Source organism: Acinonyx jubatus, chromosome D2 (genome assembly GCF_027475565.1).
Source record: "Acinonyx jubatus isolate Ajub_Pintada_27869175 chromosome D2, VMU_Ajub_asm_v1.0, whole genome shotgun sequence".
NCBI classification, from domain to species: domain Eukaryota; kingdom Metazoa; phylum Chordata; class Mammalia; order Carnivora; family Felidae; genus Acinonyx; species Acinonyx jubatus.
In genome coordinates this window covers 59,192,361-59,217,328 of record NC_069393.1, presented here as the reverse complement: position 1 = coordinate 59,217,328, position 24,968 = coordinate 59,192,361, and the positions used below count along the sequence as shown (strand labels likewise).

General features: G+C 45.3%; 1 protein-coding gene across 13 annotated transcripts in view; it reads right to left on the bottom strand.

Annotated features, from left to right (window-relative positions):
- The window catches only part of GBF1 (golgi brefeldin A resistant guanine nucleotide exchange factor 1), a 120,086-nt gene that overhangs the window by 8,724 nt on the left and 86,394 nt on the right, over nt 1-24,968 (bottom strand). For 3 of the 13 annotated variants that reach the window (XM_027062928.2, XM_027062927.2, XM_027062930.2), the window contains 27 exons: nt 23,504-23,635; nt 18,472-18,590; nt 17,830-17,938; nt 17,241-17,301; nt 15,907-15,961; nt 15,094-15,192; nt 12,085-12,232; nt 11,528-11,751; nt 10,834-11,002; nt 10,189-10,400; nt 9,753-9,851; nt 8,965-9,159; nt 8,529-8,718; nt 6,995-7,135; nt 6,591-6,679; nt 5,183-5,385; nt 4,645-4,768; nt 4,255-4,380; nt 3,904-3,986; nt 2,998-3,234; nt 2,616-2,709; nt 2,029-2,205; nt 1,642-1,706; nt 1,435-1,558; nt 1,164-1,235; nt 924-1,018; nt 511-664 (listed from right to left, as the gene is read on the bottom strand). In XM_027062928.2, the coding sequence (XP_026918729.2) occupies nt 511-664; nt 924-1,018; nt 1,164-1,235; nt 1,435-1,558; nt 1,642-1,706; nt 2,029-2,205; nt 2,616-2,709; nt 2,998-3,234; nt 3,904-3,986; nt 4,255-4,380; nt 4,645-4,768; nt 5,183-5,385; nt 6,591-6,679; nt 6,995-7,135; nt 8,529-8,718; nt 8,965-9,159; nt 9,753-9,851; nt 10,189-10,400; nt 10,834-11,002; nt 11,528-11,751; nt 12,085-12,232; nt 15,094-15,192; nt 15,907-15,961; nt 17,241-17,301; nt 17,830-17,938; nt 18,472-18,590; nt 23,504-23,635 (3,596 nt within the window). The remainder of the gene's footprint in view (nt 1-510; nt 665-923; nt 1,019-1,163; nt 1,236-1,434; nt 1,559-1,641; nt 1,707-2,028; nt 2,206-2,615; nt 2,710-2,997; nt 3,235-3,903; nt 3,987-4,254; nt 4,381-4,644; nt 4,769-5,182; nt 5,386-6,590; nt 6,680-6,994; nt 7,136-8,528; nt 8,719-8,964; nt 9,160-9,752; nt 9,852-10,188; nt 10,401-10,833; nt 11,003-11,527; nt 11,752-12,084; nt 12,233-15,093; nt 15,193-15,906; nt 15,962-17,240; nt 17,302-17,829; nt 17,939-18,471; nt 18,591-23,503; nt 23,636-24,968) is intronic. The other 10 variants (XM_027062929.2, XM_053207331.1, XM_027062934.2 and 7 more) reach the window with 7 other exon arrangements.

Below are 24,968 nucleotides of genomic sequence, written 5' to 3'. Positions count from 1 at the left end.
CCTATACATGTTTGTTAGGTGTGTATCTCAGTATTTCACTTCATTTGAAGCACTTGTAAATATTGTGTTTTTGGTTTCATTTTCTATACATTCACTGTTAGTATCTGGACATGTGATTAATTTTTTGTGTTAATCTAACATCCTGTAACCTTGCTGAAGTCACTTACTAGTTCTATGCTGGCTGTCTTTTATACTTGAGCCAAGAGATCTCAGGAGGGTCTTAAGCATGAGAACCAGGAAACCAGGTATAGGGCTGAGAATGCCGCAAGGCAGTAACCATCCAGCCCTACAGAGCAGAGCAGATACAGAACCTGCAGAGATGCTAAGGACCAGCTTAGGCTCATCCCCAATGCCAGCTGTTAGATTTCCTCCAGCCCTGTGACAGGTCACTGGGCTCATGCTATGGAGCACTAAATGTACTTACTCTCTGTCTCGGGCATTACCCATAACCGACACTGTGGCTTTAGTCCCCTGCATAACTGCCTGCCCTCCCAGCTGCACTCTGCTTACCTGGCCACTGATCTCTTCTCTGCGGAGCAGTCGAATGGCCAAGCGTAGCAGCCCCACCACTGCCCGCTCCACAAGGAAGCAGAAATCCTGTGCCTGGACACATAGGTGATACAGATGGTCTCGAACAGTCTGCCACACACAACCCACACGGTCCCTGAGGAACATAAGGGTGAGGACAGTTTCAGTTGGAGAGGCCACTAGGTAATAAGTCTCTTTTTTAGATCCAGGTTAAGCCTTTCAGGGCTCATTGGTTATTATACCCTAAGCAGGCAGGTATAATGAGCAAGCTTCTCCTCCACTGTCTACAGCTTCATGTGCTTCTTGCCCCTAGAGCCCACTCAGCAAGATGGCTCCAGTCTTCCATCCCTTTGGCACAAGCCCAGTATGAGGCCTGCCTAAAGACTGCCTTCTACCTGTTCTCCAGCACAATCCTCAGCAGCATCTCCAGGCAGAAAGCAGCATCCTCCTCATCATATGTCTCTTCATCTGGTGTTACTGAGACTAGAGCCTAGAGGAGAACAGCAGGAAAGCATGGAGAAACCAGCCCCTTGGGCCTGCCCTGACAGAAATTAAGGCATTTAAACACCACTGTCCCCACCTCCCCTCCTAGACACAGCCAGCCCTTTCATCTCTCTTTCCTCTTCATTCTGTACCTTCATGAGCTCCTGCAGTGACTCCAGCTGAAGAAACTTGCTTTCTGTGATCATTTTTTCTGGGTCACATTGCTAGAGGGGGCATGAGAGAGAGGGGGTCAGTGACAAGCACGGGAGGGAAGAGAATATTCCCAAGAGGTAGGGAGAGAGAGTAGAAGGAGTGAGCTCTGGCCACAAGTCCTGGGTGATTCTACTCTTCAGTTCCTAGGGCAGCATCTATCTAGTAGGGAGGGATCTAGGCTTGTTTACCAGGGGTAGGCAGGCCAGTTACCTTGATACAGTCTAAGGCTGCTCTTTTGGCCTCTTGGTTCTCAGTGGATGGGCCTCGCACACTAGACTGTTCAGTACCACTTAGTGTCAGCCAGCTCACAAAGCTTAGCACTGTTGACTCTCCTCTGTAGAAAGAGTTCAAGCCCTGGTGAGCTCCAGAGTTCTGACCCTCCCTTCCCAAAGCCTTTATCCTCTGACCTGCCCTCACCGATTTGATGGTGTCTCCTCCCTCTGTAGAGAGATCTTGCCATTGGGATCCACGAAATCTTCTACCTGGAAAATCAGGCCAAGAATAATTTCTCTCCATATGCCCTTTGCATTTCCTGCTCCTCCATGTAAAGTTCTCTGGCTTTCTTCCTGAAGCTCACTGCGCCACATTACTGACTAGACCCCCCACAGTTGGTGACCGGCAATGGTTTATACCAGCCTTCATTTATAGCTATCCCTTCGCCCAAGATCTGTGGTCTCACATTTGAGGTGTTCTTGGTAAGCTTCAGCAGTCATCAGGCCCAGTGCTACTTTCAACCAGTTCAATACACAGATAGCACAGAGTTTACAGGCTTTTGCCTTGTTATTAGTCTCCTATAAGAATTACCTCCACCATAGCTTTGGGTAGCAGTTGGGCCCGGAAGAGCTGCAGCATGGCCTCCATGATATTCTTCCAGCCCTCCCGCAGGATGTCACCATGACGATGGGCTAAATGGAATACCGTCTTAGCTGCAATATGGGCTTTGGGGTTGCTTCCAAACACACTAGGCAGGTTCTCAATAGACTAAAAAAAAGAAGATGAGAAAAGGCTTAGGGTCTGGTAAATATCTAGAAAGAAGATCTCTAGGACTCTGCCTATGGCTCCCTGAGGGCCCTTCTGTTTGCTACGCTTCAATCCCTCCTAATACTGGTCGGAAGGGCTAACCTGGATAAGGCTTTCCCCAGTGATGTATCTCCTCTCCCACCCCAATTACATGAGGTGACATTATTCTAATCCTAAGGGGTACAATACATGAGGTAACATTATTCTCATCCTAAGGGGTGTGAAACAGAAATGGCCTAAGTGCTGCTGTAGTCTAGAGGGAGTGAAGGAATACTCTGAGAGAAAACAGCTTCACAGATAAGGATAGATCCATGACTAAAAGAGAGGTCCTCCTTTGGAACTCTAAGTACATAGTTCTTGCCGCTGCTCACCTCACTGCTGAGAGCTGTGAATTTGCACAGAGATATGATGAGATTGTCAAATACATCGCTGAGGCCATAGTGGGCGGAGATCATGGCGCACTTCCTGTAATGTCACATCCCAGAAACAGAGTGAGTCACTGGAAGGCCAGGCAGCCCTTCCAAGTCCCTGAGGAGGCTTACTTGGGATTCTTCCCCAATCAGTTCCAGGAAGAAACCTTCTACTCTTGAGTTTGTTTAAGACTGAGCTTTCTCAAGCTTCGGACTCCCTCCAAACACTCAAGAGAAATCCCTTTCTAAGAAACTTAAGAGCAGGAGTCTGAAAGGCATGGAGGCAACCATGTTAACTCAGATAGGTGGGAGGAGGTCAAGACCAAGGCCAAAGCTGAACTACCTGAAGCCCGAGATGGCTTTCTGGATGATTGTCTCCTCAAGGCTTTTGTCAAAGACGTAAGAGAGAGCAGCAATAGTGGGGCCCCAGGTCATGGTGAAGAGGTCAAGATCATAGCTGCCAGCAGGCACACGCAAGAATATGCCTTCTGGGGTGGCACCTCGATGAAGCAGCACATTCCACACATAGTTCTCCCGAACCAAGCCTGTCTGCTCTTCAGGCATCACAATTTCCTCATTCCTGTCCAGAGGTAAAGGAAAGAGTAGGTGCACTGCTGTGAACCTGACTGGTTCCAAACTAGGACAACAGGTTTGGCCCATGCTGGTTCAATCCGTCAATGAGAGGTCACCAAAACTGCAGCTCAGTGGTCTGCTTCCTACTCACCAGTGGGACCAGGGAGAAAAAAAGGGAGTGTCCAATAATCCCCCATAATCTCAAAGTCCTGTCTCTAACTGTGGCCTTTAGTCCTCTAGTGAGATCTCACATTCTTTCTGGGTATGACAGGATGAACATTTCTATCTTTTCTGATTTACAGTGAAAAACCTAAGTGTCCATCTCTGACTTCTGACCCAAACCTCACCCTCCAGAGCCCCTCTTGTGTCCTCTACCAGCTTCAGAATGCATTTTGTGAGCTCAACAAGAAAACCCAGCTGCTTTGGGTTCAGAAAATGAGCCCATGATACTCTACTTAGCAGGGGCAGTTTAGATCCTGGCTCAGAATCCTAGAGCTCCAGTGTTGTTCAGGCTTCTTTAAGGAAAAAATGGGAAGGAAGGGGCTGCCCAGCTGAGTCTCAAGGCTAAATCCAGGGCATATGAATCACTGAAGTCTGCTGTGACTCTAAAATCTGGAAAAGGAAGCAGTGTGCTTCTGCTTAATAGAAAGCCAAACTATTTTCCACAAATACTCACTTGATGGCATGATACATGTCCTCCAGGATGTCTTGCTCAAAGTCCTTGCCTCCGTTCACACCTTTTAGGTTTTTGCGAAACTCCTAAAGACAGGCCAATAAGCATTTCCCCCCATGTGTGAATGCTGAAGCCCCCCCAAAGAACTCCTGGGTCTATGGTAAATGGGACTCAGGAAACAGAAAGTGAAAGAACCCACCTCCCTAACACAGTTCTTCTCTTGGATGGGTCAGCCCTCCCTAATTCCCCTGGACAGACTCTGTCCATTGCACCCACTGGAAATCCCATGTCCTTCCTGCTACACCCCCAAAACTGTGCTGGACCCTCTCTGCCTTGGCTGGGATCCAAACTTACCTCTAGAGTCATGGGTGCATTCTGTTTGCGAACATTGTGGTTGTGCTGGTCAGTATTAAGCATGATGACAGCATAGGCCAGGGCAAAGCAGGCATCGCTATTGGCAAATGGGGAGCCATTACAATTCTGAAAAAGCAAAGACCCCATCTGTGTCAATGCCCTTCTCTGGCCAAACCCTTACTACCAACCCACTGGCCAATGCTAGGTAGAGTAGGGCTCCCAGAAAGAAATCTGCCAACCTCTTGCCAACTCCTTAACAGAAGCTGGCCTTTCTATAGAAAGCTCACTGATGCTGCTCTCAGCCTTCTAAGGAGACAGCAGCAGGAGCCATAAAAACCCTTAGTCAAATGAACTTGGGATGCTGGGCTCAGGCCCTACCATTCAACTCACCCTCCAATGCTCTGTGAATGCCTCCAGCAACCTCTGGATGACTGGTGCTTCCCCAGGTAAGCGGAAGGCTTCCAAGTAGAGACGAAGAGCTTCATCCAGCCGCAGACCCTGAAAGCTGAAGGTGCTACAGGGAAAGGAAGAAGGATGAAGAGACTAAAGATATATAAGCTGCAAATGTTGGGTTCCCTATTAGCTCCAGTCCCTCTAACCTTCTTATACTAGAACAGAGGAGGCTCAAGTCTCTGGAAAAGGGGCCATCTCTATCTCCTGGTCATCTTTAACACAGAGTAGAATCTGACAACTCCTAACTTTAGTCCTTTCCACATCAGTGAGTTCTTGCCTGGAAATCTCATCCACTGGAACCCATAACCTACCTTGTGCTCAGTAACCCTGTTCCATCCCTTTGCAATGCTCTCTATGCAGAATGGAATGGCTCCCAAAGCTATCTTGCTGGAGACACTTTCAAGTCCAACAGACATAAATCATGGGAAGAGGAAGAGTATGTGACCTATGTCCCCATTTCTTACAGCTTCCTCACCTTACAAAGCTCTCCAACAGGTCAATGTTTTTGCGGTCACTCACAAACTCTCCAATCATTTTCTTGTCCAGCCGAGGGTTCTCTCGGAGCCACTGGGCTACTTCTGTGTTGTCCATTGGGATGGTGAGGAGGCCTTTTTCTTGCAGAAACTGGATCCCCTTCTTTGGTTTCTGGTTGAACTGTTCTGTGCCCGTGATTAGCAGCTGGAGGAGAAATACCAGAGGTGTCACAAGATGCTCTGCTCCTAAACCAGACAAGGCCAGGCTGGGCTCCATCATGGTCCACAGTTGGTAACCTAACCGGCTCCTAGGATGTGGTTCTAAGTGACTCCAAAACTAAGGCTGGACCATACCGACTCTAGCTTTCCCCAATCTTCATGTCTAATTAGAACTGGCTGAGGAGTTCCTTTTCACTCATTTCTGAATTCCCAAGATGCATAGGACAGCCCTTCACCAACTTGGGGATCAGGAAAAAGTAAAAGAGAGATTAGAGGAGGTTCTCTTCTCTCCAGTTTTACAGCCATCCTGGCATCAGTTTACAGCCTAGCTTGGATTTCTCTCCTTACTTTGGTTTCCCAGCTCTTAAGGACAAGGTGAACTAACTATGATGATAACTCCACTTTTTATCTGTCTAGTCACAGCCCTGCAATTAAGGGGACACATAAACCAAAGTCATTTAGGCTGACCATAAGAGGAAAAAAAGGTTTTCTTGGAGCTCCTGAGGGGTTCAGTCAGTTAAGTGTCTGACTCTTGATTTCAGCTCAGGCCATGATCTCACGGTTCGTCAGATTGAGCCCCATGTTAGACTCTACACTGACAGCACACAGCCTGCTTGGGATTCTCTTGTTCCCTCTGATTCTCTTGTTCCCTCTTTCTCTCTGCCCCTGCCACATGCATGCTCGCTCGCTCACTCTCTCTCAGAAATAAACATTTCTTTTTTAAAAGAGAGGTTTTCTTTGTTTTAAAATACACACACACACACACACACACACACACACACACACACACACACAGAGTTATTTGAATTTTATTAAAGCAGCAGATAAATGTCAATTTCCTTTCACTGCCAATCTTCACCCTAGAGCTTGAGATGACCAGTTAACCTCCAGTGACACAACATGACACCAGGTCCCAGGCTCTTGTTACCACTAGTAATACTTAGCTGTCACCTAGGGCAGATTTTGCCCAGAGGCACACAATAGAGTATGCTTAATTACAAGGCTTAGAAGTGAAGGTCTTCAAAGGAGACTGGGGGGTTGCTGAAGTCCCAAAAAACTGCAAAGATTAGCTTTGGGAAACCATTCAATGAGCTGCTACACTCTCCCTTATCCTTTGAGACACAAACCCTACAAAAGACACCCAGACAGAGGCAGGCAGAGGTTAAGCTCTGGGGATAGTGCTATATATACCTTCTTTTTGTTTTTAATTTCAATCAGTTCCCGTGGATCTGGCAGGAGACAGGAAAATCGAGGTGGCTTCCGGGTAAACTTTTTGTCAGCTAGGAATGGGAGATGGGTGGAAGAGAAGAAAATACCCATAAGATCTCTTTTCCCAGGCTTTTAGAAAGGTTGCCAATATACTCTAGTAAAAAAGGAGAATGACTCAGAAATTTTCTTGTCTTCATCAGTCTTCCTACAAATCCTATCTTCTAGGGCTCCAAACATTCTATTTCCTCTCTCCAGGTTTGAGGGCATGGGTGAGCAGCCAAGGTTTACCCACATATTGCCCTAGGGTGTCTGTGCACCCCACCCCTCTGCTCTCTACCAGACCCTCCAGTTGAGGGGGCTGAGGATCATGGATACCCAGTACCCACCCCCAGAGTCACCAGCTTCCTCCAGATCACTGCATCCTGGCTTCCCGTGTTCTGCTGGCAGCCGCCCTCCACCTGGTAAATGTAGGCCTGGGACATCTGGGGCTATGCCTACAGGTTTCCCGTCGTTGGCTGCTCTCTCAGCTGGTAAGAGAGAAGAAGATAAATGAAGATGGGGTAGGAAGCCAAACAGAGTTATAGGAGAAGTTGAGTCCCAGGTCAAGGAGACCTGCCTAGGTCCCACATAGACCCACATAGGTCACCAGCCCTGAATAGGACAAACCTAATCCCAAACAAGTAGTCAGGTTAGCTAAGCATTAGATTCTATAATTTATTTTTTTTAATTAAAAAAAATTTTTTTTAATGTTTATTTATTTTTGAGAGAGAGAGAGAGAGAGAGCAAGTGAGAGTGGAGGAGGGGCAGAGAGAGAGGGAGACACAGAATTGGAAGCAGGCTCCAGGCTCTGAGCTGTCAGCACAGAGCCCAACATGAGGCTCGAACTCATGAACCGGGAGCCAAAGTCGGACGCTTAACTGACTGAGCCACCCAGGAGCCCCATATATATATATATTTTTTAATGTCTATTTATTATTTAAAAATTTTTTTTAATTTTATTTATTTTTAATGTTTTTATTTATTTTTGAGACAGAGAGAGACAGAGCATGAGCAGGGGAAGGGCAGAGAGAGAGGGAGACACAGAATCTGAAGCAGGCTCCAGGCTCTGAGCTGTCAACACAGAGTCTGACACAGGGCTCGAACTCACGGACTGCAAGATCATGACCTGAGCTGAAGTTAGACGCCCAACCGACTGAGCCACCCAGGCACCCCTATTTATTATTTTTGAGAGAGAGACAGAGCATGAGTGAGGTTTGGGCAGACAGAGAGGGAGACACAGAATCCAAAGCAGGCTCCAGGCTCTGAGCTGTTGGCACACAGCCCAATGAGGGGCTCGAACTCACAGACTGCGAGATCATGACCTGAGCTGACTGAGCCACCCAGACACCCCTAGATTCTATAATTTAATAGAGATTACCCAGTCCCATTCTCTGGTCATCTGCAACCTCAGTCTCAAGGGGATGTCAGAGAAGATTAATTAGGGTAGAAGCAGATACTGGGGTGGGGGACGGTAGGGCCTGGAGCTCTCAGGAACAGAAGTCCTATATCCTTTAATCTAGGTTCTCTTTCCCCCCATAAATAAATAATTCTCCTATGCTGTACACCTGAAACTAACATAACACTGTGTGTTAACTATACTTTAATAAATTTAAATAATTACTATAATTAGTATTAATAATTATATTATTAATTAATAATTTATTATTATTATTAAATGAAAGCTAAAGTGTGGAGAAGAAAAGGACAAATCCATGAGTGTTGCGAACCTGCCTGCCTAGCCTATGATTCAAACCACCAAATCCTGGAAACATAGAATTGGGAGAGCCCCTAGTGGAAGTGATATAAGGAGAGAGGATTTGGTGAGTAGAGAAATGATAAGCATAGAACCCAGGGATCCTCAAAGAAAGAAATGCTTCTCACTATTGCTGGCTTCTCGGATGCCATCTACTGTCTCATAGCCAGGTCTAGCTGCTTCTTTCTTCTCTTGTTGGGTAAGACTGTTGAGGACTTTGGCCTGGCAGTGGGCCTCAGTGCTATCAATCACTGTTAACAGGGCATCAAGAGAGAGTAGGTGTGTTGTGTAGAGCTGACCAGACACAGGGAAGGCATTCTGGAAAGTAAACAGATTCAGTAGACTTGAGGTTAATACTTTATCTTTTTCCAAAAATCCTGAAACCACCTATAACTTCTGCATTGCCCTGAGAAAATGCCTTTCTTCTTCCTGTTCCCCAGCTCTCAAATGTTGCACCCCACCCCCCCCCCCCCCCCCCCCCCCCGTGTATAATATGCTCACTACCACCAGAGAGATTTCCTTAATAGAGCCTTCTTTCTAGAGGACAGTAATAATGCTCAGCACCTTGGACAGCAGCTTGGTGAGGTCTTCAAAGAGGTTGGAACAGTAATAGTCACAATCATAGTTGATATAGAGCTCAGTGACAAAGCTGGGGATGTGCCAGAGCTGCACAATGGCCTCCAGTGCCATCTCCTTCATCTCGTAAGGCATCTTGGGGTTCTCCACAGTGATGATTTCCATAAGCTTTTTGATGTACATCTGGCAATAACCCAGTAATAGCCATTTGAGTAGGATAAGGATTCAAGACAGAAGAGAAAAATTAGATAGGAAAAACATTAAATACAAGAAGGAGACGCCCAGCCAGGAGGCATGAGTTAACATATCCTTAAAGACATTCCGTCCTTCTCTTTGGCCTCCACATTGGGGGAGGCCTGGCTCTCTACCTTATGCCTGATCCAAAACAAGTTGCCTATTGCCCTCTTTGTGCTTTCTATGGGAGCCTTACCTGGTACTATTCAGAGTTCCTTTTTGCAACTTAGTGGCAAAGCCAGTTTGATTTGCCTGCCTGTGTTGCAGAGGAACTAATGGGCAGAAAACCTGTACCCACTCAGTGAGGTTGTCCACCAGTCCTCATATTTGGCGTCTTTCATTTTATAGCCAACCAGTTTTCTCTGGGCTCCCTTTAATTTCTCCACCAAAGAGAACATCCAAGGAACCAAACTACAGAGGCTAATAGCTCTCTAGGATTTTAGGAGCCCCTAAATCCCATCCCCGCAGCAGGACAGAGCTGGCCCCACTGAAGATGCTATATATCTTGCTATTTTTTCTTTATCCAAGTTCAAGAAACTCACCTCCAATTGGAACTTGAGGTGCTCCCTCATGCTCTCAAACAGTAGGAAGCATACCCGCAGGGAAGCAGCATAAAGGTTTAGTCGCTCTACACTGAGTAGCTGGAGATCAGAGTAGGGTTAAATCATTAGGTTTCTGAACCTATGGCTCAACCAAGAGAAAAGTAGGATAATAAACTCTGTGAAGTTGCCACTAAGGTCCTGTACTCTAAGGAAACTATATCTAGCCATTCCTATATTTCTCTTTGGCTGCCAGAGTCCCCAGAGAACTAGTAGAGTCCTCTTGATGATGACCACTGGCCAACTGGGAAGGGAGATTCTTTTCTGGATCCTATACTCTTTTCACCAATCAACCAAACCTCCTTGTGCTCCCCCTGGTCCCTGAGAGACCGTGGAAAATAGCCAAGGGCTCAGAGACCCTCTAGAAATCCAGTCTTACCTGGAGTAAGTGGCGGCACATCTCATCCTTGATGAGGCCCAACAGGGTTTGGCACTGGGCTACAGGGGCTGACTCAAGAGCCACTGTCAGCAAATGCAATCCCATGTGGATCATAACCTCTGAATTATGGCGGTCGTGTGGATTGGTGAGGGAGATGAGGAAGCGGAAGAGTTCACGGATGCAGGGAAGACCATAGGGGACCAATGCTGTACCTGGGGAAAGCCAGAAGTAAAGTGGGAATGTCAGGAAACAACTGGACTGAAAAGTTGGCCTGGACTGCCCTGCATTATACAAGGCAATTTCAAATAAGTGATTCTCTTCAAGAAAATTTTTTTAAAAAAAGCTTTTTTTCTGGAAAGGTAAGACTAGTCTCACTTACTAAAAGGAATCAGAATTGATGACCCTACTTTCTGTTAAGTCTCAAGCTTTCTATTCTTCCCTCTCACTTCCTATTGTTCATCAAAGTCCCTCTCTGTATAGGTTGGCAAGGGCTCCATCCATGCCAAAGTCCCTCTGGCTTGATTCCATTTCCTGACTAGAAAATCTGGACAGCAGACACCTTGGGTCCAAGATCATCTAGGCTCAGGATGCTTAGTGGGCAGGATGGGGGAGGTGAATAGGCAGAGACTGCCTGAGAGAACTCACCTTCCTTCTGGGAGGACTGTGTAAAGCGTACACCCCGGGGATTGACGTAATCCATGTCATGAACAGAGGCAGAATCAGAGTGGTCAGCAGGGGACGTGCACTCCTCTAACACTTCGGGGATGGATTCCACGGATGCTGACTGGGCCTTTTCCACATGAATCCCTTCCTGCTGTGACCAGCAGCAGGGCGATAGGAAGAGGGATGAAGCAAGAGCAACTTGGAACTTACTCCCCCCCTGAAGTGTTTAAGCTCCAAGTGTCTGCAGGTGTAGGGCCAGTTCAGTGAGCTATGAATCAATGCAAGATGGCTCAGGGCAGGAGTGTGAAGGACTCAGAAAACACTTCCTGAGGCATCACTGACCTAAAGTGACTAGAACTCTAGAAACAATAGAGGCTCTCATAGGCTTGGGATTTATATCATTATCTTCCAAAGCCATGGCCATTTCCCTCCCCTTTGCCTAGTACTACCTGTATGCAAGACTTGATAAATCCCATGAGCTACCTCTTACAGTGAGTCATGCTGTGGATTTTCTAGCTTGCACAGCTGATTCTAGGAAATAAGAAATAATGAAATAACTCTGCACCGCACCCCCCCCACCAACCTGACCTTCTTTTGAACCAAAGCCTGGATAAAGGATGAAAAGGGTCAAGCCAATTCTACACTAGAAGATTAGAGAGGGGCCTTAAAGCCATACCTGGGGATCAGGCTGCTCAGGAATCCCCAGCTCGCTGCTGCCAGGCTCTGTAGCTGTGCTATACCCTGGAGAGCCAGGTTGTTCCAGGTCAGTGAGGTCTTCCTTGGAGGTGGTCTGGGAGGAGAACTCCAGGCCACTGTCTGTAGAGGGGCTGACCACTGCTGAGGCAGCTTCTGAACTTGCAGAAGAGATGGGAGTGGGCACATCAATGAAGGGCATTCCCCCTGCCAAGCAAAGTAGGTGAGGCTTGAAGAAAAGAGACTCTGTAGGAAAAACATAGCCTCCATGGCACTAGGGGCTCTTTTCCTAGACCACATACTAATCTCTGCATACACTGGTCTCTAAAGTAGTCAGAGTTCCTCTGGAAGGATAACAACCCAAAGTCACTGCAGAATTGCTAAGTGGTCACAGTCTGAACAGACCTGGAGTTTTCCCTTTTTACTCTTAGCAGAAAGACCAAAGCCCCTCAGTTGACTAGTTTTCAATGTTAAAATGCCTGAGAGAGGAAGGTTTTCTTCTATCTATTCTAATTAGAGGAAGCAACCCAGGGCACTCACCAGTGAGGTTAGAGGATAAGGCAGTTCCGTTGGGGGTGGGCAGCTCTGAACCCGGTGTGACTTTGGTCACATGGCGCAGAGGCCGGGGGGATCTCTTCTGTTTCTTCCACTTGGATGAATCACTCATGCCTCCTGCTCTCATTTTCAGCTGGAAATATCATACCTCATTAGCACTGGTACTCAAACTAAGACTCTTTCCCTAGAAATCTCCCTTCTTTTATTCCTACTGGTCCCTAGAAAATAGCCTATATGCCGTGTCTGTGGCAAAGGAAGAATCTAGACCATCAGAGCACATTCCTATTCCTCCAACCTTGCTTCTAAGTCTGCCATTTCACAGGTCAGCCTGGTGACCTCCTAAACATTCTGCTTTTCAGGTGATCACGTATTACTCTGCTTCCCTGAGTCGTGGGTGGCAATCTTAAGTCCTGTAGATGGTGCCTGACCCTCCTGCAGAAAAGCTAAGGGCAGAGGTTCCTTTGCCTGAGGCTTCAGATCTACAAGGACTCCAGGGCTTTGCTCCTCAACTATCTGTAGCACAGCCTTCTACTCCTAGGTTCTTAACCGACTATGAGAGTCTATTCCTTCCCTGTCACTCTCTTAGCTTCCCTACTGGTTCGTGAACGGGGCCTAGATCCTAAATACATCCCTGACTCTCTGAAATTTTTGTATCAAAGTGGTCAAGGAAGGGGTCAAGGAAGGAGTTAAGGAAGGAGTGGTATCCCAGCTGATTTTTGGAGTTAAGGATGGAGGGTCATGTCATGCTGCTGCTCCCAATTTTGTACATCAGTGAGACCTCCTGTCTCACTGTTGGGTCTTTCTAGATGCAGTTTTATGTTTTCAGATGGTAAGGCTACTGATTTCTTGTACCTTGCTCTATTCTGTTTTCTTCTCTCCTGCTATATTTCGTATAGCTTCCTTTTAATTACAAAGGAAAATTTCTAAAATCTATTGTGGGAACTACTCTAGGATATAAATTTTTATGCATTTTCTCCACCCTCAGTTCACAGTTACTTTATTTAAGCCCATTTCATTTTTCTGGTCCTGATGCCTTCTGTTAGGGTTTGAGACCAGTCCTTTACCAGTCCCTCCACAGTTATACCATACTATTTCTAGACTAAGGGACCATTCCTGGACTGGGTAACTGTAATGGTCGAGGAATCATCAGAATGCTCTAACAAAGTAAGAGCCTCTTTCTAAAGGCCGAATATACCCTGTCATCCTTGGCCTGTTCAATTCCTTCTAGCATTTGGGGGATAGGCCTCCTTCTTCATCCTCCCCCAAGCCCTCCAGAACCTGGGTAACCATTAATCCTTTGTTTAGAAACCATATAATTCTTCCTTACCAAAAGCTCCACCCAGAAAGGAGAGAGGTCCAAAAGTTGAGCCTCACACCCAGCTCTTACTAATGTGGCAACAACCTTACACTGGATTTATACTATGCCACCATCGCCAGAATGCCTACAGTCATATGCCTAGAATGGAACTTCAAGTGTTCTGAGCACTGTGGTTAAACAAGAACTAGAATGCTCTCTCTAGTAACCACTGAAGCTCATCTGAAGCAAGTTCGTGGTAAAAAAACAAAAAAACCCCCAAAAAACAAACAAAAAAAACCAAAAAAAACCTCTGGGAGTAAGAGTCAGCCAAACATACAGACAGTCAAGAAGCTCAAGAGATCAATGAGGGAAAACAAGAACCTCCTGGCTTTATTGGCAATTGTCACTGAGGTCCAAAAAGTACTAACATCTGTATCCACTTTTGTGAGATATCTTTTCTCTCTAGGCGGATTCCCAATTTCAGTGACTCCAGGTGGTCCTACTTCCACCGAGAAACCAGTCACTCAATGAGATTCCTTCGGACACTAGGATTAGTCCTGCCTGTTTCCTTCTTTAATCTCTGCAAAACTAGCTCCAACCTGATCATTTCAATTAGTATTCTCTGCCTCCTGGCTGGAGTAGGGGATGAGAAGCTCCAATTCTCACAAATGCCTCAGCCCTGACAAAGTACAGTTATGCTCCCTGTTCATGGAACCCTCCAGCACCTAATCCGTATAACTTTGTATTTCCAAAGGGCAGTATAAGCTTTACAAAGAAAGGGCAGGTCTTAGGTTAATAATCATGGCAAAAGGCAGGGTAGCCACTGAAGAGAGAGCTGCAACTTGAGATGAGTCAAGCACATAAATGAAAATGGACACTGTGCACGCAAAAAGAATGCAGGCCTAGGGACCTAGGTGTACACACACATACACAGTTCTTTTAATCTTCAGGGACCTGGATTTCCACAGTCACACCTCCAGAATGCCACTCATGTGACAGTCTAAACATAGACAGCCCATACCTCCTTCTCTCCCTCTTCTTCCTAAAGCAGGGATATGGGGTTAGAGGTAATCTTTAACTTGGACGTCTCCCCTAAACTCCTCTACATCTCAACTTTTAAGGGACAGACAGCATCTCTGCAGAACCCATCTTGAGCTATCCAGCTCCTTCCCCTCCACCTAGAGTCCTAAACCTGGGAATGAACGAACGCTTTAACATGAACTATGAAAAATAAAAGACCCCAACTAGATGGGACTATCCTTTCCCTCCAAACGCAGTTCAGGTATCTAAATAGAGCCAAAGACTGTGCTTAAGCTCCATATGCCAGCTCTGAGACAGGCAAAGGGTAGAAGAGGGAAGGGGCTTGCTCAGAGGTCCCTCACAGTTCCCCCAAATTGGTAGATATTAAACATCCCCGCAAGATGTCAGCAGGACCCAAGCTCTCTATCCAGGCTCACTACATGATATGTCACCAGTTCAAAGCTTCCTTCTGCCTCCATGCAACCAGATGCCCCCAGGGAAATTCCCAACACTGCAAAGCTACAAACACATGCAACTCTTCCAAAACCGTGCTGTGTTATTAGGTAGGGGTAAGTTGTGCTCTGCACAATGGAAATGTGACCCAGATGTTACATATTAAAAAAATAAACATTTAAATAAATAAAAAGGGGGGAAAGGAGAGGGAGAGGGAGAGAGACCTTGAGGTTCTTAAAGAGTAGTACCCTCTCTAACTGGTTCAGGGCTTTGGTCTGCTCCCCACTATTTAGCTCCAGTTTGTTGAGGAGACATGGAGAAATCTGTGAAAGACAGGCAAACGAACGATTTAAACAAAGTGAAATAAATTCAGACACACGCCAATAGGGCATAGGGCAGGAATAGGGATGGGGAGAAGGGAAGGTCAGGTGCATGCACCAAACAGCCAAGGGCCATCTCCACGGGAAGAACCTCTTAGGGTTGCAAGTAGAATCCTCATCAGAGGTCTGTGAAGTTCAGGACTTCAGTTTAAAATAGAAAGAGGCCATTCTTCTGATCACATTCTTTTATCAGTTTGAGAACCTTCTGATCTAGAGTCAGGCTTGATTTGTCTCATCAACAGAGACAAGCCCAAGTATGAGCCCATTCTAATCCAGCATTATGGTGGGACTTAGGGCATAGCCTCTTTAGGCCTCCTACCTACTGACAAGTCTGGGCTTTGAGGGGATGGCAGAACGTTCACTTTTATCAACATACATTTTTAGCCCAATCTGATGGGCCTTACCAAGTTTCCATGAAGGACTGGTTCACCAGCTTATGTAGTGGGTCAACAAAGATAGGCTGGGAAGGAAAGGTTGGGGAAGGAAAGGTATCTGGGAAAGAATAAATTTCTCACTAAATGAATGATAGCTATTTTTAGATTCCAAGCAGACCTGTCTAGGCAAAAGCATGTTTTTGCCAAGCAAGGGTGTCCAGGAAAATCCCCATAGCACTAAAGTTGAGAGACCAAAGTTTGGATGAGGGACAGCAGCTCATACCTTCTTCATGTTGGTCCCCATATAGTTCTTGGGTTCTTCTTTAAACTGAGGTAACCTACAAGATAGAGAACCCCATGAACTGTCATTAGGGATAACAACAAATCTCCCCAGCATGCTAGCCACAGCCCAAAGATACAGTGGGCCAGGGCATGCCCTGTCTCTTAGGAAAAGCTAGGAAGAGAAGCAGGCTAATTTCATCCTTTTGAGAACCTTATCAAAGTAAGAAGTTGGGGGAGACTTATAATACAGACACATTCTTAAAAAGAAGGGAGTCACCAGGGCAAAGTGACTAATGCCCTTGGAGTGTGGAGGCTCTTTTCATCCTAAACTGACCCCTCCCTGCTTGTATTTACTTAACAAGTACAGGTGAAAGGCACAATATGGGGAGAGGGCAGGCCATCAAAATCCCAGGAGACTGGACATAGTGTGAGCAGTAAAAGGCAGGTTGAGTTTTGAAACCAATAAATCTGAGCCTGAAGAGTGGGAATGCTTTGTAGCCGGGAGCAGGGGCAGATCTAATGTGTGGATAATAAGAATTATTACTTATGGATCTGAGAGCAAAATGAAATACCATGGGGAATTTTTTTGTTTTTTTTTTAACTAGATTGTTTTTTAGAGAAATTTTAGGTCCATAGCAAAATTGAGCAGAAGGTACACTGATTTCCTATATAACCCTGGGCCGCACAGATACATAACCAACCCCGTTATTAATATCTCCCAGGGGAGGCTTTAAAGCTCTTGCCTCAGTCAGCTCTTCTCAAAGTTAGTCTACTGAAAAGAGATGTAGGAAACAGGCAGTTAGGCATAATATGAAAAGGCCTCATAGCCCCTAAATTGAGGGCCTTGATGAGGGTAACCAGCAGTCTTGGTTTGCCAGAGAATGAAGTGTTTGCAGGGATGCAGGATTTTCAGTGCTAAAATTGGGAGAGTCTGGGCCAACAAGGTTTGTCACCCTAGCCTTGGTCCTTTCTCACAGAAATCAGACTGAGCTCTGGGAGTTCAGCACCCTGTTCCAGGCTCCCTTGAATTTGGCTTCCTCTCTGCGTTCCCTTCCCCAGCTGCTACCTGCACAGAAACAGACACAAGTTTGGAAAGCAGAACAAGGTCTGTTGGCCTAGATCAAATAACCCCCTGCCTCTCTCTGAGGCCAAGCCAGCTCCCTTCTCCTTTTCCCTTATTCAGTAACCCTGGGCCCAGTGAACTACCCCCATCCATAATCCCAGTGGCCCCTGAAGTGGCTGTGGGGTTGGCCAGGTCCCTGAAGTGGCTGTGTGGAAGCAGGCAAGCTCAAGAGGCCCGGGCAGCCGGGCTGAAGCAAACAGCAGCAGGTTTACCTTGTGAAGAGCAGCTGCACCATGTCTACGAGAGTGTGCTCTGCGGATTTTCTCAATAACTCTGCACAGGCAAAAACAAATAACACAGGTGTCATTACTTGCTGTGCTATTATCAGGAGGCTTCTCAGAGCAGACTCCCCTCCAAACCTTGTTTACTAAGGATTATGCCAAACTTATTAAAACCAGCTCCAGCTCAGCCTGGCAGCCACAACTTCAGTAGCCCACTAGGTGGCACTACTGAGACAGGAGAAAAAGCTGAGGGCGGGCCGGGTGTTGGTGCACCATGATGCGTTTTTAAGGGTTGCAGGCTGGTGTCAATCCCCAAAAGCCCAAGGGAGGCAGATTTGGTGCCTGGGCTAAGTCATTTGGGGATCTATCCCAATTTCTGCCTTGGCACAATGAACTAAGGTCTCTATTCTAGCTGCACAATAGTCAAGTAAAGACTTCTAGACCCCTTTGGCTCCACAAGGTAGGTGAAGGACAAGTCCAGAGTTTTCCACCTCTCTGGGGCTCAGAGACAGTATCCTATATTTATACTCACAGACACTGGCCCTAGGAATGGTGACAGGCCCAATATTCAAGCACCTACCACTGAGCCTCATTTCAAAGCAGATCCGGAAGCAAGACTGCATAATCTCACACACAGATTCATTGGTTAGGTGGGAACCCACTGGGGTCAGCAACAGAGTCCGCAGCACCTACCAGGAAGAAAGAGGAGATACAGCGATAAATAAAGCAGGCTGGGTAAAGTGGGGTGTACCTGAGGGGAGAGAAGCTGCCTTCTGTTCCTTTAGTCTCCTACGGAAGCACTCGGGTGAGAAAGAGAGGTTAGCAAGAATGCTGACCTCACTTCAGTTTGATGGGTGTGGGGGGATCTCCCAGGAACTTATCTTGGGAACTGTGCCTTTACTCTCCATGACCCAGATATAGTTCAGCACTCATTCCAGCCCTAGCCCATGAGTCCCACAGATGAACGGCAGATATGGTCCACCAGAGGTACAAATGTATTAAGGGCTTCTGGTATTTGATATCAATTCATCTAAAGCTGTTAATTATTTTCATTAGAAAAGCTTTTACTCTGGGTACCCGAGCTGCTTATTTAGAAACAAAGTAGCTCCCTAAGCCCCAGCGGAGTCAAAACACAGCTTCATGCTGCCGGCAGTCTTGGGTAAGGAGAGCCGATAGCACCAGCTCCTGGCCATTAGCCTAATTGCTCTTCCCCTCCATTTACCTGAAGGATTTTCATCAGGACAACCTCATCGCTGGCAGGATCTGTGCCCACAAAACGGGCATGGGTGACAGCATCTGCCATGTTCTCCATGCCCTCTGCTGTGCCCTCATGAGTGGGATCTGCTCCAACAGAAAAAGAGACTAAATTGTATGGAGAAGAGAGACAGAAAGGCAAGATATCCTGTATAGGCACTGCCTTGAAAGACTGTTTTTCTCCTCTTCAATTTCCCAACCCATGGTTACTTGAACTACCGGAGAATTTTGCTCATAACTGGCTTTAACAAGCTCCTCAGCACAAATCCCACTGTGTAAAACAGTGGTTCTCAAACCTAAGTATATATCAGAATCACTAACAAGATTTGTTAAAAATACAAATTGCTGGGTCCACTCTGAGAACTTTTGATTTAGATTTACAGTGGGGCCTGACAATGTGCATTTCTAACAAGATCTCAGGACAAGTTAATGCTGCTGGTCAGGGGGACCACACTTTGGACTCACTGGTGTAAAGCCACTCATTTTATATAAGAAGGGCCTAGAAATAGAGGAGTTTTTGGCCCAGAGCAAGGGCCAAGTAGGACGAGACCTTCAAACACCAAGGTTGTAGACTTTCTCGGTTCATGTTTTCTCCTTCAACACATCTCTCTCTGGTTGCTTCTGGGGTTTTGTGTTCAGGTGCAAGTGAGGTAGGAGAGTAGTGGAAAGAAATGGACAGTCCCTGCTGCCAATACATATATCTGGGTGCCACTTTATAGCAAATCGGAGACTTCTTCCTGCTTTGCATTCTTACTTAAAACAATATGACATGGAGCAAGAATCATTCTACCAGCTTAACTAAACATGCATTAGGAGAAAAAGGGGACAAACTAAACAAGACTGGAGGCTGGCTGACCCGGGAGTAGGAGGAAGAGAGAATTTCAACAGTGAATAAGAAGAGGGGAGAAGCTAGATCAGACAACCAGCACCATGCTGGAAACTAGCACAAATACTGCCAAGGGAGAAACTGCTCCCATTTATCTGCTAAATATCCAAAAGGAGTAGCCAAAGAAGTGGCCTCCCTCAAGCCCTTCAAGGGTCTTGCAGAACTTCCCAGATTATCCTTGAAAGGTAAACATAAGTAGGGGAAAAAAGGAGGGACATGGCAAGGCTTTGCGAGTGACAGAGAAAGGCTGCTCCAGAGGTGGCACGGTGTACTATAGGAGCACCTCCTAGTTTTAAGTAGTGGGAATTAAAAGAAATTCTTACCATTTTTTCTTTCTTGGTACCTGAATAACAGAGTTCCTGAGCCTAAAGCTCAGGGGTGCAGCTGAGAAACCAAAACATTTCCCTTGTAACAACGAGCCTGAAGACTTTCGTGAATTATAAGTGATTCTCATTTGTTTTCTTTTTTCTCTTCTGTCCTGGTTAGTCTCTGACACCTGGTCAAAGACACTCTGTCCATACAGCACGCCCCCACTGAGCACCAGGAGTGGTTACTTAGAGTTCATGCAGAAGAAAGCCAATTTCAGGGCGCCTGGGTGGCTCAGTTGGTTGAGCGTCCGACTCAATTTCAGCTCAGGTCGTGATCTCAAGGTTCGTGGGTTTGGGCCCCGCATCGGGCTCTGTGCTGATAGTGTGGGGCCTGCTTAGGATTCTCTCCCTCTCTCTCTCTGCCCCTCCCCTGTTAGCTTTTTCTCTCTCAAAAGTAAATAAAAACATTGAAAAAAATTTTTTTAAAAAAAGGAGGAAGCCAATTTCATGATGATACATAGTATACGGGGTGCCCTAGCTCCTTCTATCACCCCAACTCTCCATGTTTCTCCCATTCAACTCAGAAAATCCTATAACCTGAAGGCCCTCGCCTGAGTCTTCTCTCATAGCCCTTGCCTGACTATTCAGGCCTCCATGGTCCGTAGCCAGACTTTTCCTTGCACAGGAAATCCAGGTCCTCAGTATTATGTGGGGTTTCAGAGCTATGTGAATGGCAGCTTTACTCCTGCTTCACAAGGCTCCTACAGGTCTATTTCTTCCCCTCTTTCAGTAATCTCCCTTGTTAAAGTAGTTTAACTGATCTCTTTGTTGCTCTTATCCCCTGAGCTTGAATGAAATAGCACAGTTAATTTTCTAAAAAAGGCAGGTGAGAGTGATAGGTCTTTAGAACCACAGACATAGCCTGCCAGGCAATCAGTGGCACAAATCCTGGTCTGGCAGCTGTGTGGGGCCAAACAAAAGGCTGATCCTTGGAGTAGGATCTAAAATAATTCTAGAAGCCTTGGGTCACAGGATTGACAGGTGAGGGATAGTTTCTTCTAGGATAGCCTAAACAAAATATTGTTTGGCTTGAGCTCACTTAGCAGAACGCGTCTTCCTTAGAATGTCCTCCTTTCCTAGCCACTCTGGAGCAGACTGAAGGGAAAGCTGCCAATCTCATCTCCTTTGCCTTCTGGCTTTCATACACTCCTTCCTGCCCCCTCTCTCATGCCCACTGCAATCACCACCTCCAGCATTCTCTTTTCCCACCACAGGAAACTCCAGTGACCAGCTGGCCTGAGGTCTCCAATGACAAGCGTGTCTGCCAAGTCCAGGAAGGGGAGACAGTAACACTGACAAGAGAGCAGAGGGAAGAAGCACGGAGGGCAGCCGCTGGAGGCTGTGGAGAGAGATGACCTGCAGGTGGTGCTCAGGGTGAGGCTGGAAGTAGCCGGGCCTGGTTTTTGCTCAGGGAAAGTATGAAGCTAAGACTAGGGTATCTGGAGAGATGGATGCGCCTCTTCAGAACCTAGCTGGCACCCAGGATTTCTGCTCAGGATCCTGAATGCATCTGCTAAGCAAATCCCACTTTCTAGAAAAGATAAAGCGCTTTCTTGCCCTGAATCAAAGGTCTTTTTTTTTTTTCCCTAGCTAGCTACAGCCAGAGCTAGTCTTTTCTTGTCTCCTTCCTTAGAAACAAAGACAGCTGTCTGTTTTCTATGTTCCTCACCCCTGCGCATGGGCTAGCAACAGGGGAAAAGGAATTCAGGATCCTGAGTGACAAGACCAACTAAAAAGGAATCCAAAAGACACCATAAGCAAATTCAGAGATAAACAACAGTCTGGATAAAATATTTGGGCTAGATTGGGAGAAAATATTTGTAATACTATGATAGACAATGGGGTGATATCCCCACTATACAAGCTCCTATAAATTAATAAGACAAACAAAAACAACTCAGTAAAATAATAGAAAAAGGAGAAGAGATTCAAATGTTTAACTTAAAAAAATAAAAACAATAAAATACTAGTTTTCACTCACCAAATTAGCACAGATGAATAGTGCTAATATTCAGTGCAGGTGTAAGGGTGGGGAAATGGAAACTCTCAAACATTACTGTTGGAAGTATAAATACTATAAGCTTTTGGGAAAGCAACCTGGTAGCACATATAAAAATGTAATTTGCGGGGTGCCCGGGTGGCTCAATCGATTGAGCGTCTGACTTTGGCTCAGGTCATGATCTCACAATCTGTGAGTTCGAGCCCCACGTCGGGCTCTTTGCTGACAGCTCAGAGCCTGGAGCCTGCTTCTGCTTCTGTGTCTCCCTCTCTCTCTGCTCCTAACCCACTCACATTCTGTCTCTGTCTCTCTCAAAAATAAATAAACATTAAAAAGAAATTAAAATTAAAAAAATGTAATATGCTCATGGCCTTTAATCCAAAAATTTCAAGCACAGGAATCTATCATACAAAGGAAAATTAATAAGTAAGGACATATGAATAAGGATGCTTATTTCAGCATTATTTGTAAGTGGCTCAAATTAGGAAACCTAAATATTAAATATTATTCAGTAAGAAAAATATTGGTATTATATCTATATTATAGAAATTATACACTTTTACTACGAAGAAAAAAATCTTACCAAGGGCTTGGGGGGAAGGGAAATGCTGTATTGTTCCTTAATGTTTAGAGTTTCTTTTGGGGTAAAAAAGTTTGGGAAACAGATAGTGGTGATGATTGTACAACACTGTGAATGTAATTAATGCCAATGAATCGTATACTTAAAAATGATAAAAATGGCAATTTTTACATTATATATATCTTATGACACTAAAAGAAGAATATATAAACTTCCAGTTATAAGATTTATAAGTTCTGGGGATGTAGTGTACAACATGATGACTACAGTTAATAATACTACATTGTGTATTTGAGGAGTGCCTGGATGGCTCAGTCAGAAGAGAGCATGAGACTCTTGATCTTGGGGTTGTGAGCTTGAGCCCTAAGTTTAAATAAACTTAAAAAAACCTACATCGTATATTTGAAAGTTGCTAAGAGAGCAGACCTTAAAAGTCCTCATTACAAGAAAATAAGTTGAAACTATATGAGGTGATGGATGTTAACTAGATTTATTGTGGTAATCATCTGTAACATATATTGAATCATTATGTTGTACACCTTAAATTAACACAATGTTGTATGTCAATTATATTTCAATAAAACTGGGGGGAAAAGAACAAATCAGACGGATAATTATATCATGTACATCTTTCTAAGTTAATACTATTAAGTAAAAAAAGGAGAAAATGCATAGCACATAATCCTATTTTTTTTAATGATACTTTATATATAGTTGTATACATGCAGAGAAAGGTATAGAAAGATTCAAATCAGTCTGTCAACATTATTTACCTAAGGAAGAAGGAGGAACATTACGAAAAAGGAGAAACCATTAATTCTTTTAGTCACCTCTTTATTGTTTATCTTAAAATAAGCATGCACTGTATTTGAAAAATAATTTTAAAAATAAACCAAACCAAACCTCCAAGGGCACCATACCCTTAACTCCCTCCAAAGCACAAAGAAACCAGAGTCCCAAGGAAACGTTCCCTCCCTCCCCACACTGCACGACCTGAGTCAATTAGCATAATGAGTAACCAATAACAGTCCTATTTCTCTCCTTACAAGGAAACAGATGGCTGGGACAAACTTTCCAGTATCACCAGATCATTGTCTAAGGCCTGACCACCCCAGGCGAGGCAGGAAATGAAGTGCTGTGGTCATCCAACAAAGCCTGAGTTCTTACCTATGAGTGCATAGGACAGGAACTTGTTGACAGAGGTTAGCGCCAGTCCAGTGATAGGGCCAGTGGTATCTTCAGAGCGAATCACTTCCAGAAATGGACGGAGGAACACATTGGGCTCAATTTCTGAGAGTTCTGCAAGAAAACAGAAATGAAGTGATGCCATCTGACAAAAGCTAAACTCTAGAAAAAGGCCCTTCTTATCTGTGCCATGAGGCTAAAGTTCCTGGTTGCTGGGTCAATCTTCCTCCCTTTGGATTACCTTAAAGCAAATCACAGATGTATCATTTTATCTGTAAAATTTTTAGTTATGTAGCTCAAAGATTAAGAAGTTAAAAAAACCCACAGTATCATTATCACGCTTAAAAAATAGCAATGGGGGTGCTTGGGTGGCTCAGTCAGTTAAGCATCCAACTTCGGCTCAGGTCAAAAATGATCTCACGGTTCTTGAGTTTGAACCCTGCATCAGGCTGTCTACTGTCAGCACAGAGCCCACCTCAGATCCTCTGTCCCCCTCTCTCTGGCCCTCCCCACCCTCAAAAATAAATAAATGTTTAAAAAAATTTTTATGTTTATTTATTTTTGAGAGAGAGACAGACAGAGTGTGAGTGGGGAGGGGCAGAGAGAGAGAGGGAGACACAGAATTCAAAACAGGCTCCAGGCTCCGGGCTCGCAGCACAGAGCCTGATGCAGGGCTTGAACTCAGGAACCGCGAGATCATGATCTAAGCCAAAGTCGGATGCTTAACTGACTGAGCCACCCAGGTGCCCCTAAAAATAAATAAACTTCTAAAAAATTAGCAATATGGGGCGCCTGGGTGGCTCAGTCGGTTAAGCGGCCGACTTCGGCTCAGGTCATGATCTCGCGGTCCGTGAGTTCGAGCCCCGCGTCGGGCTCTGTGCTGACAGCTCAGAGCCTGGAGCCTGTTTCAGATTCTGTGTCTCCCTCTCTCTGACCCTCCCCCGTTCATGCTCTGTCACTCTCTGTCTCAAAAATAAATAAACGTTAAAAAAATTTTTTTAATAAAAAATTAGCAATAAAATGGTTAAGATGGTAAATTTTATCATATATATATATATATATTTTTTTTAACCACAATTTTAAAAATTAAAAGTAATTCTTTAATATCACCAAACATTGTTGGGTCAATTTTCCACGTCCATTTCACCACTCTCCCTAGTGACACACAGATAAACCTCATCTCAACTATAGTCAACATAACCAAAGAGGTTCTAGGATGAGCTATCTTTATGTCTTTTGCTGTTATGGTCAAGGTCACTTCTCATAGAGATAAAGAACGTAGCACATCCCAGGAAGGTGAGGCGAAACCCTGAGGTTTATAGTCTCTTGCCTGAAAAATAAGCCTAAAAAGAACAAAAGGCTGCACAGTCCCAACTCCTGGAGACAACCCGTATTCTTGGAAAGTCCTATCCACTCTTTAGCTCCCTTTCTGCATAGAGTAAAGCAA